This window comes from Corvus cornix, chromosome 20 (genome assembly GCF_000738735.6).
Source record: "Corvus cornix cornix isolate S_Up_H32 chromosome 20, ASM73873v5, whole genome shotgun sequence".
Taxonomy (NCBI): domain Eukaryota; kingdom Metazoa; phylum Chordata; class Aves; order Passeriformes; family Corvidae; genus Corvus; species Corvus cornix.
The window spans coordinates 505,925-521,103 of NC_046349.1; the positions used below are offsets into that span (position 1 = coordinate 505,925).

The window sequence follows — 15,179 nt, forward strand, 5'->3', positions numbered from 1 at the left end:
ATTGAACTGTGATTTGGTGAAGCTGGGTATGAAGCAGGGGTCAGTTTAGACAGCAGGAGCTCAGTGAAGGTCCTGGTGACTCTTCAGGTAGTTACTGCTCTTCTAGGGAAAGATCTCCATTTCTCCAAGCATTGTCCTCATGGCGGTGGATCACTGGTTTGCTCTTTGCTGGTCTGTAGATCCCAGCCTCTGGCACATGAAGTGCATCTGTTTTGGAGAACTCACTAAACTGTGGGTTGCAAGTCCTGTGCTGCTTGTAGGTCAACAGAGAGTGCTACTCAGGGTGCTGGGGTACAGTGTAGGTCATCAGTCACGAGCTGGAACTTAGAACTGCAACCTAATATGACTTGCTAGTTTCATTGAATGCTTGAGCTAAAGAGCTGTGAGGATAAGGGCTTAAATTCCTTCTTTATTTATTTAAAGAATTTTTCCCCTATTCCTGTTCATGTAACATGCTGTCAGATGTGCACGATAATTGGTGACCCCTCTGGCTAAGAGATGGGAGAGCTGCTGAGGGGTCTTGTGCCTTGACAGCTCTTGGGCTTAACAGCTGGAGCTTTAGGCAGGCTCCAGGTGTGCACCATCCAAAGCTGTAAGAGGGCTGAGTGACTGTTTAAAATGGGGATCTCTAGGAATACCCGGGATGTTGCATTGTTGCCTGTGGACTTGCCTGTGGGCTGCTGATACCTTTGGGGCTCAAATGCACTGTTAAATTTTGAGGAGTGTGAGCTGAAGAACAGGTCTGTCTGACTTGCTTTCTAGGTTGCTGCGTTTTACATATGGACCTTCATTTCCTCCATTTAAAATTCCTGATGAAGATGCTGGTCTGATTCCTCTTGAAATGGATAATGAGTGCGTTGCACAAACGTGGTTTCGCTTTTTACATATGCTGAGGTATTATAATTACAGCCATCCATTGTTCCTGTTCTTGCATCAGATCTATACATCTGCATGACAAATGAAACATTTCTCTGGAGATTGCCAAGATTAAGCACCTAAACAGAATGAGAGACTTGTGCCAGTGCCCTGCAGCCACTCAGGGCAGGCCATGAGTGGTGTTCAACTTTGAACTCCGACTCTTTCAAAATGTAAACTGGTTCAGTTAATTAAAAACTGCTTTAGCTATTTCGCATTTTGAAAAGCAAGAGGTCAATAGAATTTCGTTTCTCTGAGATAGCAAACAGGAAAAGCTGAACAATAGTTCTGGGAGATGCATATGACTTCCATTTATTCTCCAGGGTGTTAAGTTTAACCTACAGTTTATTTTTAAAATGGGTGTTTATCTTTATATATTTATTTTTATGAAGAAGTCTATACAGTTAGTTCTAACATATGTGTTAATTTTTCTTAAATGTATAGCTGAACCAAATGCTGTGCTTTGTTTTAAAGATTTTTGGACATGGTATTATGTTAATGCTCTCAATAGCCAGACTATTAAACAATTAAAATTAAATAAAATGCTATTTAATAGTTAAAGCTAGATAAACATTAGACTGTTTAACTAACTGACTAAAAAAACCCCTCTTTTCTTCATTTGTAGTACTAATGTCACAAGTACTGTACTCTTCAATTTTGGAGTTTTCAAATTTGCTGTTTCAGGATTGAGTCAGTCAGGAAAATTGCTCCAACTTTTACAATCCACTCCCCTTCTTGTCACTGTTTGACAATATTTAATTCATTGCTTACCTTTCAAGAATAACTTCAGTGATTTAAGGAACTCCTAACTGGGTTCAAAAGACCTTATAAGTAATTAATATTACTGCAATAATTAGTTTAGCAATTGTGTGCTCTGGTTTGTTTATTTTACTAGAGTTGTTCAGTATATTTGGGTAATGTTTGAAATGAAGACAGTTAAATACAGCCAACCCAGGAAGTGAAAATTGCCTTCCTGTGATGGAGTAACAGCTAAAACGTATTGATATTGGATACTGGTTTATGGTGTTATTTAAATGCCTTAAACTATTGCATCTTCAAATGTTTTTAAAATCTCAACAGCTGTTCTTAAACTGACTAACATATATTTTGTTCTTTTTGTGTGCAGTAATCCTGTGGATTTGAGTAACCCAGCCATTATTAGCTCTACCCCCAAATTTCAGGAGCAGTTTCTGAATGTGAGTGGGATGACTCAAGAACTGAATCAGTACCCCTGCCTTAAACATCTGCCTCAAATATTCTTTCGTGCCATGCGTGGAATCAGCTGTTTAGTGGATGCATTCCTAGGTAATGTTTTAGTCTTACCCATGGATAGCTAGGAATATTAACTTAATCATTATTTTATTCTCTTGAAATCTGTGTTCGCCATGAATACAGCAATAACAATTTATCATTTGCAAGTATATCCTGGAACTGATGAGGAGGGGACCTCATATCACTTTTTAAAAAATCTCTATATACAACAGTAACATTTGAATGCATGAAATTTTAGATGGCCTTGGTTTCAAATGCAAAACAAATAAATCAGAAATATAAAATAAAACTAGGGATCTCTTTCCCAAACAAGGGTTCTTTTCTCTTTCCATCAAGTCACCAATGCAAGTGCTATGCTTTAGCATGTTGTGAGCACTCACCACCATGTTTCTAATCTTTGTGGCAACTGCTGTGTGCCTGTTTTATAAGGTGTTGAATTTGAACTGTCATCTTCAGATCTTTGTGAGGGTTTCACTTAGTTTATGGTTAGTGGGTGATTATTACTACTGAGTAGAAAAGTCATGTTTCTTTGTGTCTGGTGGTAACTGAGTAGCTCTGGCTGGTCAGTTTTAAGTCACAGGATGGAGTACCTGAAATTTAAAGCATTATACTTAGTATGCTTCAGACTTACTGAAAGTTCTTCAGGAATACATGCTATTGTAAACTTGGAAGAGCTGCCTGTCTGCAGCTGCTTTTCTGCTTACACGTGTGCAAACAAATGTCATCTGCCATAAGTGTAAGCTGATGTGAGACTTCAGGAGACTCGAGCAGACGCATAAACAGTATTAGAAAAAAACCTGCTAGTGGAATGAGACCATCAGCCTGGAGAAGAGCAGGCTCTAGGGACACAGAGGGCAGGGTTAGATTGGATATTGGGAAGAAATTCTTCCCTATGAGGTTGGTGAGGCTCTGGTGCAGACTGCCCAGAGAAGCTGTGGCTGTCCCATCCCTGGAAGTGTCCAAGGCCAGGTTGGACAGGACTTGGAAGAATGTGGTCTAGTGGAAGGTGTCCCTGCCCATGGCAAGGGGTGGAATGGAGGGTCTTTTAAGGTCCCTTTGAACCCAGTCTATTCTGTGGTTTTATGAATCAGATACTTCAGACTTAAAAAGATCTTGTAGCAAGATGAAGCACCCAGGGTGATAATAGCCCACCTGGAGTGCAGAGATAGAGACTACAATGCATTGGGGCACAGGAGAGTTTTCAGTGAAATTACATTCATGCTGTAGGTATGGTTTGGGAAAGTGTGCTCAGGCAGACTTGAGAGCTGCAGAAACCCCTTCAGCAAAGGCTGATGGGAGAGCTCATTGCTTTCTGTCACAACTGCTAAAGCATTGAGCTTTATCTTGCTCTCCCTGGTACCTACATGATGTCTTTGGCAAAACAGTGCATCCTCTTTTCCAGCCAAATGTACCACAACAGTGGGTTTCGTAGTGCATACTCTGCCTGGGGTGTAACACTGATGGTTTAGCAGGAGCAAATTGTTCTACATTGTGTTATGAATGGTACTTAGGTACTTTAATTAACATGGTCAAAAAAAAAAGTGTCAAATTCTCAAGCACATTGCAGTTCCCCACATCGTTTTTCAAATGGGGCGCAAGGGTGTTGGTATTTATTAAAATGGGCAAATTGTCACTTCAAGTTTTGCAGATGTTGAGTTGCTTCTGACTGGGAAGAGCTCTGTACATCATGAGTTTCACTGAAGCTGGATAAAAAGTGGTCTAATGTCCTGCTGCTGCCAGAAAAATTATAGCTTGCTCTGCTTTCTTACTCTTATCTCATGTACTGCCTTAGTATTTGACTGTTCAGCAGCTGATTCAGCTCAAACCGAGCAGAAAGCTGTGTGGCGGATGTGTTTCATCTTAATTTAGTGAGCTAAGGTGGCTTTAAGGGCCAGACATCTTAGAGATGTCTCAGAAAAAGGTGTAGGAGTTATGATTGGGAAAGAAAGGCAAAGGCGAGAGGCATCTGAATTTTGGCAGAAGTGAAATTGTCTTTGGCAAGTGAGCCTTGCTCCTTTCCCTCTGCCTGCTTCTAGACTGGTTCCTCCTATCTGTCATTTCCCACAGCCTTAAGGTGTGGGGTCCTTTGGTGTTTTTTAATCAATTGTTTATTTGATGTAATTACTGTTTTCATTTGGTTATGCATTTATTTCTGCTAATAGTAAAATAGGGAGAGGTGTTTTTCTTTCTACTGCTGTTTTGGGGAGCTGGGGGAAGCATGGCTTTTGACCAAAGGCTTCTATGCTTGCTAATGGCCTGCTATGTGTGAACCCATGGAATTCTTGCTGAAAGCCTGTTTTATTCCTGGCCTTAACAGGCATTTCCCGACCCCGGTCGGACAGCGCACCACCCACGCCAGTGAACAGGCTGAGCATGCCCCAGAACACTGCTACCAACACCACTCCACCCCACAACCGGAGGCATCGGGCAGTGACTGTGAACAAAGCAACGATGAAAACCAGCACTGTAAGATTTCATACTCTGTATTTGAGTAGCTGACCCTTTGGATTGTTTCCTCAGTTAGAGGAAGTAATTTCCTGGATTGTAGGAGCTGATCTGTTCTTCTGTTCAAACAGGTAACTACTGCACATGCTTCAAAAGTGCAGCACCAACCCTCCTCTACTTCTCCACTCTCTAGCCCAAACCAGACAAGCTCTGAGCCTCGGCCACTTCCAGCTCCTCGCAGGCCAAAGGTTAACAGCATCTTGAACCTCTTTGGATCATGGTTATTTGATGCAGCATTTGTTCACTGTAAACTTCATAACGGAATAAACAGAGACAGCAGCATGACTGGTAAATATTACAAAAAATATATGTACTCTTTTTTTTCCTTGTTTTATTGACATTTCCTACCTGCAAGATAAACACATGCATAATCTAAAAATGTAAAATCTGAAGTGCTCTGTTGTAGGTAACCCCTTGAGCTGAGCCAGCATCTGCTATTATCTGAGCAGGTGTTTGGGGATTTCAAAGTTTAAAAAAACCCCAGTGTTTACTATTAAATACTCCCTTGCTCTAACAAGCATGGCACTTCCAATTATGATACTGGGGAAAATGCTATTAAGGGAAGGAAATCATATGGTAAGACTCCACTTCCTAATTTGAAATCTGCTTGAGTATCTATGATTAATAGCAACTATTTATATCGACTCTTTAATATTTGAAAAATTGTCCTACATCGCGCCACATAATGCACGAAGTGGTACTTCTCCTTGGTTTTGGAGAGTGGTGTATTTTGAATGTCTGCTTAACTTTTCCAAGAGATCTATCAGTCAATCTGTCAGTAACTCACTGGCCTAAGAAAAATAGGGGAAAGACATTTGTTGTAGCAAGTTGGATGGATAGTGGGACTTGACAGCAGCAGTTAAGCTGGTGGTCCTCCTTGTTTATTGTGTCAAATTCCTGTGTGAAAGCTTAGGATTTGGGATCTTCTAAAGGTATTTTTAGGTATGTAGCACATGACTTTTGAAAGTGTTCGTGTGGATTTCTGTGGTAGGAGTTTGGAATCTCTCTGTAAAAGGCCTGTGACTCCTGACTAGGGATACAGCTGGGCTTAGGAAGGAGTAAGGCATCCTTTGAGGGTGTGTTCAGTTGCATATGCATTTAATGTATTACTACATTTAGTACTTTTCAGATTGATTAGATCATTTAAGTTTTGACATAACCTGTTTCTTGAGCAATTTTAATGAAGTGCTGAACCTGTAAAGGAAGGATGTCAGCTGAGATGGTGCTTATGCAATAGTGTCAGCTGTAAACAGAGGTGTTGTGATGCTGGCAGAAGTACACAGTCATCCAAAATCAAAAGGTTTAACTTTCTTGAAGGGGTTCCAGGGCCTTCTATTCATGTATGCAATGTCTTAAATCGCCTAACAGCAATCAGAAAATTGTTGTGTTACTAGCCTTGCAGAGGGATTTACTGGCTTTCTGAAAACTAGACAGCTGTTTGGAATTGAGTTAATTCTGTTCCTCCTCTATGCTCTTCTGAGCTGTCCATAGTGAGACCAGTCTTTGCACATCACACAATCTGCTGTGTATTAGCAGCAGTGGTTCTGAGACAATGATGTTGGTGGACTCCCAGGAACCTGGCTGGGTCACGTCCTGCTTTTTTTAGCCATTTGGAAGACAGAATTAACTTAAAGAAATTTGGGTGTTGGTACTGCTGTGTAAGGTCACTGGTCACTGTAGTGCCATGGTGGGCTGGCTGAAGGAGGGAGAACTGAGGACGGACCCCTACTGCTGAGACACTGTAGAGAGGCCCCAAACTCTGATTGCCTGATTTATCCTTTTGCTCAGCCTCTGCTTAAGGTGGGAAAATAAGCAAGACATGTAAAGGGCCAGCCCCCTGGAGTTTCTGCTGACTTGAAGCATCAGTGTCTTTTGAATGAGCTTTAAGTCCAAATTGAAAGTTTTTATTCTGGGAATCTGACCTGTGATGCCTGATGCCTCCAAATCTTTTCCTCTTCGAACAGCATAAGGCAGGAAGTGCTATGCTGGTTGACGAGGTGGGCCAGGAGGGTTCTGTATTAGGGCCCCCCGTCACAGAAGTGAGGCCCATCAATAGCAATCAGATCTGCACATTGTGCCCATCCACCTACTGCTGTTGCCCAGTGTAGATGTGGCTTGAAGGAGGAGGGCCAGCAGAGAAGGGACGGCTAGCTCCCACAGTCCCTACCCTCAGGAAAGATGTCCAAAATAAATCTGATGCTTTACAGCTGCAGTTTGGCTGTTCCTGTATGTCATGGTCCATCTGCTATCCTTTGTAGCCATGACACTTCAGCCGCTAGCTGGAGTATTCTTACCATGTTTGACTCTGCTGTCGATAATCTTAGCATTAGCTTCAAGGAGCACTATTGTTTTTATGGGTGCTTTAAATGTTTTGATTGGGAAGTGTCTGCACTTAAAATCAGCTTTGCCATGTAGTCATGTCTTCCACTGGCCCACACACACAATATTTCTTTAGGTCTGGAACTGCAGCTGTGTAAGATCGTAGCGGCTTAAACTCATCTAATGTTTGCTTTACTTCAATGCCGTTCAGTTAAGAATTCCTTCTCTTTTGGCTGTCTGATACAGCTTCTTTGTTTCTCTGCTGTCTGGAGGACTGAGGACCACTTTGCAAAAGTATTACAACTTGCTCCTTGGTCCTGTAGAGACCCCTGTGCCCTGGGACACCTCTGGAATGCTGCGTTTTCTAGTGTGTGTTCCTGTCGCGTGGCACAGCCTCAGTGAGAATCCCTTTGCTGTGATTACCAAAGAGAGATTCATGAGCTCAGTGCAGGTGACCTGTGGATGAGACATGGTCTCAGGCTCTAGTTCAGAATTTAGTTTGATTCTTTTAAACAGATCCTGCTGACACACATGGCCAAGCACATTGTCCTTCTCCCATCTTACAGTGCACCTTTTTGATGAGCTCTAGGAAATAAAGAGCACTGATCGAGGCTGATGTGAATGAGTACCCCTCTACCCTTCCTTTCTTCCTTGTCCCAGGATCTCACGTTTTACCTCTGGAACTCTTTAACCTCCAGAAAGGAAGTAATGAAAAATGATGGGTGGGAAAAATGTCCAGCTTTTTGTAGGTCTTGAGATGAAAAACTGTCTAAATGGGTAGAAGGGTAACTGAATTTGCTCTACTTGACCCTGCTTTGCTGGGGAGGACTGACTATCTCCAGAGGACCCTTCAGCCTCAACTCTCCTGGTTCTGTTAGTTTAACTGCTGCCTCATGGTTTTTCAATTTTCTGTCATTGCATGGGTGAACTTCTTGTACCAACCCTTGACTGGAAAACTGTAGGTGTTCCACATTTGTGGTTGTTCTGGTTTTGTCTGTCTTACAGTTGGCTGCTGGTGATGGTTATCACCTGGAAAGCAGTTGTCCCCTTTGCTCTTTGAGCCCTGTCCTTCAGGGTAGTCCTGTGTCATTGTTTAGATTCTGAAGCAGAGCAACGATCATGCCATCATTGGCATGATGCTTTTGGGCCTTGAGTGTCCTTATCAGGTTTTAGTTTCTTCACCCAGACTTTGATGGTGAAGCTTTGGGGTGGGCAGCTGATAAACATCACTGTGTTGTGGTGAGAGTAAAAATGGCCTGTTGGAATATGCATAGGTGGTTTGAAAGCAGCTGGATCCTGCTGGCGTAGTCGTTAAAATTAGATGGGTGTGTGGTATTTATGTAGCTATTATGATAGTGTAGGATAAATAGATCCCTATGATAGACATAACACCTTCGTAAGAATTTGGCTACGGAGCCTGTATGAGGTTAACCCAAGAATGACAGCTTGGGTGTGTGTGTGTCTGTGCCAGGGTAGGTTCAGTGGCAGGATGTGTTTCAGACAAGCTTGGCTCTACTACTACTACCTACTACATTCTACTGCTACCTACTGTCCTCAGCCTTTGAGAATGGGGAGAGGTTCACCAGTACCTTGTGCCAGCACTTCAGCAACTGAATCTTCCAGTCTGATGGACTCATTCTCAATCCTTGTACCTAAAGGATGCCAGCTCTGCAGTTTATTAGAAGCTGAAGGAGTCACCTCAGGGACTTGCTGGTATCGCCCAGGGGCTGTTGGCAGTGGGTGAGCCTTGGGGTATATCATTACCCTCACCTCTTCTGGCCCTACTGTCATTAATGTCCCATAGAATGTTACTGAGGCTCTAGGAGCAAATTCTAAGCAGCCTTGACTGGGGACATTGTGAGTGCTGCTGAGGGGCTTGGTTACAGGTCTGACCCTGCCTGTTCAAAGAACTAGCTCTCCTCAGGTGGTGGGTAGTACCTGTCTGCTGGAGTTCTAACTCTCTTCTTTCTCTGGATGTTGTTTGAGATGTTTAATGTTTCTGGGAGTGTTCTACCTTTTGTTTCTGCTTTGGAAGATTGTTAATGGAGCTGGTGGTCAGGGGAGGCATGCTCAGATAATCTGGTTGTTAGCAACTTGGCTTAGGGAAATGGGAGCTGTAATACTGTTGGGAACTCCTGGTTTGGAAGCAGGAGTACTGCTGTGAGGAGATTGCAGGTAAGTAACTTTCCCCCTGCAGGATGTACCTCAATTCAGAGGAGCCTTAGGATGGCCTGGTGTATGTTCCATGTGCACTGGGACATGGGGACAGGTCTGTGAGCTGACAAGGGTTAATACATTCTGTTAAAGAACTGATACATGTTGATATGAACAGCTCTAAATCTTAGTCGTATTTTGTAACTTTTTGTTCATTGTTTTGCATGGTACTTCCAAAACCATAATTTTGGACCTGTATGCCAATTTCCTATGTGTTTAACAAGCTTGCTGTATCATAAAGCTTTTAATCAATTTTTTAAAAAGCTAAAAGCTTCTTAACTTATATTACAATTTCACCATCTTAAAAGTATTTTATAACTACTGCTGTCCTTTGATTTGTTTCCATTTTATTTCTATTATCTTGCAGCATCTTTTATCCAAATTCTTCTTTCTTATAAATCTTGTAAGTAGGAACCAGTAGCTTTTCCTTAATTGCGGTCATGCTTTTCTTTTTTCATAATCCCATATTTTATTTGTAAACTCATTCTCATTGTCTCTTGTAGCTTTTGCACTTTTACTTGAAAAAGACAAGTAATTTCTTTTGTGTGTGTTTTTGAATGGGGAGGATTGTTGGCAAAAGCAATTAATCTGCCTGAATCAGTCCCATCTTTTCTGTACTTTAGTCTGTGATCATGTCATAAATTTCAGGACTTTGCACTAACCATGTTTTTTTTACTTAAAGCTTATTTTACAGACCTAGTGTTTGATTTGTATGCTTTGTGCATGTAGTGTTTTTTTCCAACTACAGTATATTGCTGGATAGCTTATTTAGGATAAAAAATGGCTCATGGGAAGATGCATAAAGATTTGTACTTATTTGCTACTTAACGTCAATGAAAATTTGTAAGGTAAATGTAGGTTAAATGATAAATTTGAGGACAAAAAATTAGGAGTAGGCATTTGTCATTAAGACATTTCCTTTAAAACAAAACAAAAAAGCACTCTATCTGTAAATTATCAGGTATTCCAACTGCTTGAGTGTTAACATGCCTTTGTTTGCAAGGCTGACTGTGAACCTGTTGTTCTCCAGTGTCCCTGAGCTGAGAGAGAAGAAGTTCTCTTTTGCTGGTAGAAACACATAGGTGTGATTCTGTCAGGAGCACACATTGTCTGCACTAACAAGAGCACACTCTTTATGATGTTAGTAATCCTAGAGTGAAGCTGTCCAAGGAAGAGAAAAAAAAATTGGAAAAAAAATCACATTCAGTGCAGTATATATTTTGTTTTGGTAACTATCCTGGAAGAAAGGATGGAGCCAACAGAATGAGTGGTCTCGTATCTACAGAATGCTGATGTGTGAAAGGGAGACAAGAAATCTCTCTAGAAAGACATGGATTGGAGTGGTGTGGACTGGCAGAACTGGTCTGCAGGGAGAGAGCACAGAGCTGGGCAGAACCAGGTTAGGTCACAGTGGGCTCCGAGAGGGTTGTAGAGCTGTTGTAGGATAGGGAGCGGGAGACGGCCAGCCCACAGTTAGCTGCAGTCTAGAGGCTCTATTATTAATTGGCAGTTTCAGTGATCATGTGTGGAGAGAGGGACCAAATTAGGAGAATGGGATTCCACAACCTTCTTTCTCATGTGAGGCCTTAAATTTTTTTGATTATTTTTTTAGTAAGGGTGTTTGTACAACAAAACTGGATCAAAGCCACTTGGTGTTCGGGGCAGCATGAGATGAGTTGGCCAGCTGGAAGTAAAGCACTTCCTTGGAGGTCAATAGTAATGGCACCATTGAATTTTTTTTTGTTTTTTAGGGGAGCAAGGGAAGGTGGCACTTCATTTTTGTGGGGACAAGAACTAGGTGAGGGAGATCCTTGCCCTTCAGAGAGGATAGGAAGCTAGTATTGGATATAAGTGCACTCTTCCCAGCAAGTTTGGGACAGTCTCTAGGATATGAAGGTCAGTTGTTGTCATCCTTATGAAGAAAACAAGTTAGGTACACCCACAAATACTTCCTAAACAGAGGCACTGGCTCAAATACAATGAACTAATAGCTTCATGTTAACTACTAAATTGGACTTGATCTTTGTGTCCAGGATCCCATGAGCCTATTCTGTACATTAACACGCACACTGAAATGCTGTTTTTTCTCTTCCCAGCTATAGCGACCCAGGCTAGTGTGGAGTTCCGCCGGAAAGGATCCCAAATGTCCACAGACACTATGGCTTCCAACCCCATGTTCGATGCAAGTGAATTCCCAGACAACTATGAAGCGGGAAGGGCAGAGGCGTGTGGGACACTGTGTAGGATATTTTGTAGCAAGAAGACTGGGGAGGAAATATTACCAGCTTACCTATCCCGGTACTAACCTATCTTCCAGTTGCTTTATTGGTGTAACTTTATGATGCAGACTAATTCCCAGTGAATAGCATTCAGTTGCTGTCTGAATCCTGTGTTGCCAGTTTAAAAGCACCTAGCTGGCCCTTCAGAGGCTGGAGGTGGGATTCCTGGCTAAGGCCAGCACTGTTTTCCTCTCACGTTTTCATGATGCTGCTTTCCACTGGGTTTTCTTCAAGTTCCAGTTAAAGGGGAGAACCTTAAGTGCCTTCAGCTGGGAGGAACATTTTCTTTGACACTTTCTTGCCTCCTGTACTATTATTTTTGTTTAGTTTGTCACTGAGTACTGTTCAGCTGGAAAAAATACATGTGCAGGCATAAGACTTTGTACATTTTATTAGACCACAAAGGTTCTTGTCAAATACCACATCATCGGGTTTGGTTTTTTGTAGTTGCTTTTTTTTTCACTCTCTGAGTATTGGAATGCAGTAATATCCCATTATTTGAAACAGTTGTGTTTCTGAACACAACTACCTCTGTGTTCAGTATTATTTCTGAGAAAATGAGGCAGTTTTGCCTGTCATAGTATACCTTTTTCACAGATTTTTGTTATGTAAAACGGCAAATGCTAGTGGCAGAGAATTTTAAATCATGATTCTGTCAAACTGTTCAGGTACATTTGTCTCAGATGGCATCAAAGCTTCCCAGAAGACTGAACAATTTTATTTCTTGGATGTTGTAGTATTTTTTGTATAGATAGATCATATTTCTCTTGGCCAGTCAGTGAGATTCCTCTGTGTCTGCAAGACTTTTGAAACAACTGAGAGGGCATACATGTTCTCTATCAAGAATCTGCAAAAGAAACTAACTGCTCTAGGATGATGGGCAGCTGGGTTTCTGTCATTGCTTTTTCATTTGAAGTGGTTATGATGGTTATGTTCGGTCTCATTTTCCAAATTGCTGATCAGTGTGTCTTGTCCTGATATTCTGTCCATTGTCCTGTCCACTGCCTCCCCCGAGATTTCACAGTATTTTTTCCTCATGTTGAGGAGTTAAAATCAAGGTCTTGCTCCCACCCTTAGATGGGAAGGGTGTAGTGGAGAGCAGGTGATTCAAGCACTGTTAGTAACCAGCTGGTTGTGCTTGCTCAGCTCCCAGTCTGGGTGTTGCAACAAGTCAAAGATTTCAGTAAAACTGTGCTGCACTGGTTTTTCATATGAAATACCTGTCATTTGTGAGGGTTTATTAAGCTGGTCAGGTGTGCTTGCCTGTGCTCAAGTAATGTAGGGGAAGACTCATATCATCATTTCCTAGCTCTGATTTTGAAACTTACTCTATTTTATATAGACAAGATCAAATAGTGTCTGCACATTCTTTTTCATATGGGATTCTGATGCTTTTTATGTGCAAATAATTTAATCTTATCTTTCTTTGTCAGATTTTACATGCTTTTAATTCAGGGTTTGCAGATAGCAGATTTCGTTTGCCACCCGGTTCTTGCCAGTGTTATTCTAAACTCCCCTCCTCTGTTCTGCTGTGACCTGAAAGGCATTGATGTTGTGGTTCCCTACTTCATTTCGGCTCTGGAAACTATTTTACCTGACAGGTAAATTGCAATATCCATATAAACATCATCAGAGATGTTGGGAGGTGTTTGTCTTCTGTCATTCCTGAGTAGTCTCACCAGAGGAATTCTGTGATGTGGGGTCCACAGTGTGTGTGTATTTGATGGTGATAATAGCAACACTGTGTAAGCTCAAATTTTCAGTTTTATTTAATGCAAAATTTCTTCAAAGCAATGATAGTGCTTATTTTAAATGAAGTATGAGTTGTTAGCTGCATATTCATTGATGCAAAGCAGTGCCTTTAAGAATAGGAAAATATATTGAAATCTATCAAAAATATATTGAAAGCCTATTGATTTTAAAGTAAACTTTCACAAGATATTCGTTAGTGGCTCTTGTTGCAGTGTATTCAATAAATAAGTAATCCCATACATCATTAAATGGAAAAATTGATAATTTAGACTGATTAAATTGGAGTAGGTTCTTATCAGAGCTTTATAGATTTCTGGATGTTTTGCTAAGTTAGGCACTTAATAGTACTCTCTGCATGCCTTCTTCAGTGTATGTGTTATGTCTTGGTACCATATTTCATTTTGATGTTAGGCATTTAGACATAAAGCATTATTTATCTCCTGGACTTAAATCTGAGCCACTGCTTCTTCTAATGTAGCTCTTAGAAAGAAACAGCTACATTGCATACTGTAAATTACTTAAGACTATTGGGTGGGTGTATATTTCATTTTAACTTAGTTACATTCAGCTCCAGATTCTTGTGAAAAGTTGATTAACTGTCTGATGCTTTGACTTGCAGAGAACTCTCAAAGTTTAAAATCTATGTAAACCCCACAGAGCTAAGAAGAGCTTCCATTAACATCTTGCTATCTCTGTTGCCTCTCCCTCATCATTTTGGAACAATAAAGTCTGAGGTAGTACATTTATCACTATGTTTTGCATTTCCATTTTTCTTTTCCCTGGGAGTGGGGTTTGGATGGGTTGTGGGTTGTATTGGGTGTTTTCTTTAGTGCTGGCACTCTTCCAGTGAACCTGGAACAGTACAACCATATTACAAGGTGTCGGTAGCAGTGTGTGCTGTGAATATTGACTTTTGAGACCCTACTGATGTGATCTTTAATTGATACTGAAATAAGTGTATTTTTTTCTTCAGGTTGTCCTGGAAGGGAAATTCAGCAATGATGACAGCTCAACGTATGATAAGCCAGTAACATTCCTGTCCTTGAAGCTGAGGCTTGTGAATATCCTTATAGGAGCTTTGCAAACGGAAACTGATCCCAACAATACTCAAATGATACTAGGTTATTTCAGCTTTTTTATTTATTAACTGTATTATAGAAGTGTCTCAATTAATCTGTCCTGGGATAATGTGGGTTGTTAGTGATGTGTTGCTTTGCAAGAAGAAGGTTTAAATTCCTGGCAGATTGTCATATATGTAACCTCCCTCATACTATGAAAACATCTTAAAAAGTCACATTTTTGTTAATCTTCCTCCTTTTATGTGGAGTAGTACTTGAAAAGTAGAGGCAAAAGTAAAGCACATTCTAGCACAGAGAATCAGTCTTAACTAGAAATGGAAGTAGGTAAAAATGTCATGATTCTGGGAAGGATTCCTGACTAAAGGATTTCGGAGAAAACCTTAGGTTTTGGCACGGTTAAGCCTAAGAAACATATTGAAATACTGGTGACTGGTGGTCCAGCATTGGCAAAATACAGATGGCATTTGTTTAGCAGTGTGTAAATCCTCAGACAAAACCCAAAGGTTTTCGAATAGAGTTTGGAGCTGCACTATGCACAGTTTGGAAAACTGTTCTTTGAGGTAATGAGTGGATTAACATTATGCTGAATACTCAGAAAGGAAGCAGAAGATGAAAACTTGGATAGTGCATAATCTGAAAAGTCAAGTATGTTTTCAGATAAGTAAAAATGTATGTGCCTATTATTCTCCCTTGTCCCCCCTTATTCTTCTCTCTTTAGAAGTGCTTTTTTCAACATAATGGTGTTCTTGCCCTTACCACTTTCCTTTTGTATGTTTAAAAAGGCCACAGTCTTGTGGTGTGTGAGAGGTGTCTGCCTTTTTCTGGGAGGCAGAGAGTTTATCTG

General features: G+C 41.0%; 1 protein-coding gene across 4 annotated transcripts in view; it reads left to right on the top strand.

Moving 5' to 3' along the window:
• The window catches only part of RALGAPB (Ral GTPase activating protein non-catalytic subunit beta), a 64,822-nt gene that overhangs the window by 17,050 nt on the left and 32,593 nt on the right, over positions 1–15,179 (top strand). For 2 of the 4 annotated variants that reach the window (XM_039563291.1, XM_039563292.1), the window contains exons 6-14: positions 763–894; positions 2,042–2,220; positions 4,505–4,653; positions 4,764–4,980; positions 9,593–9,628; positions 11,322–11,523; positions 12,938–13,105; positions 13,876–13,990; positions 14,230–14,377. In XM_039563291.1, the coding sequence (XP_039419225.1) occupies positions 763–894; positions 2,042–2,220; positions 4,505–4,653; positions 4,764–4,980; positions 9,593–9,628; positions 11,322–11,523; positions 12,938–13,105; positions 13,876–13,990; positions 14,230–14,377 (1,346 nt within the window). The remainder of the gene's footprint in view (positions 1–762; positions 895–2,041; positions 2,221–4,504; positions 4,654–4,763; positions 4,981–9,592; positions 9,629–11,321; positions 11,524–12,937; positions 13,106–13,875; positions 13,991–14,229; positions 14,378–15,179) is intronic. The other 2 variants (XM_039563293.1, XM_039563294.1) reach the window with 1 other exon arrangement.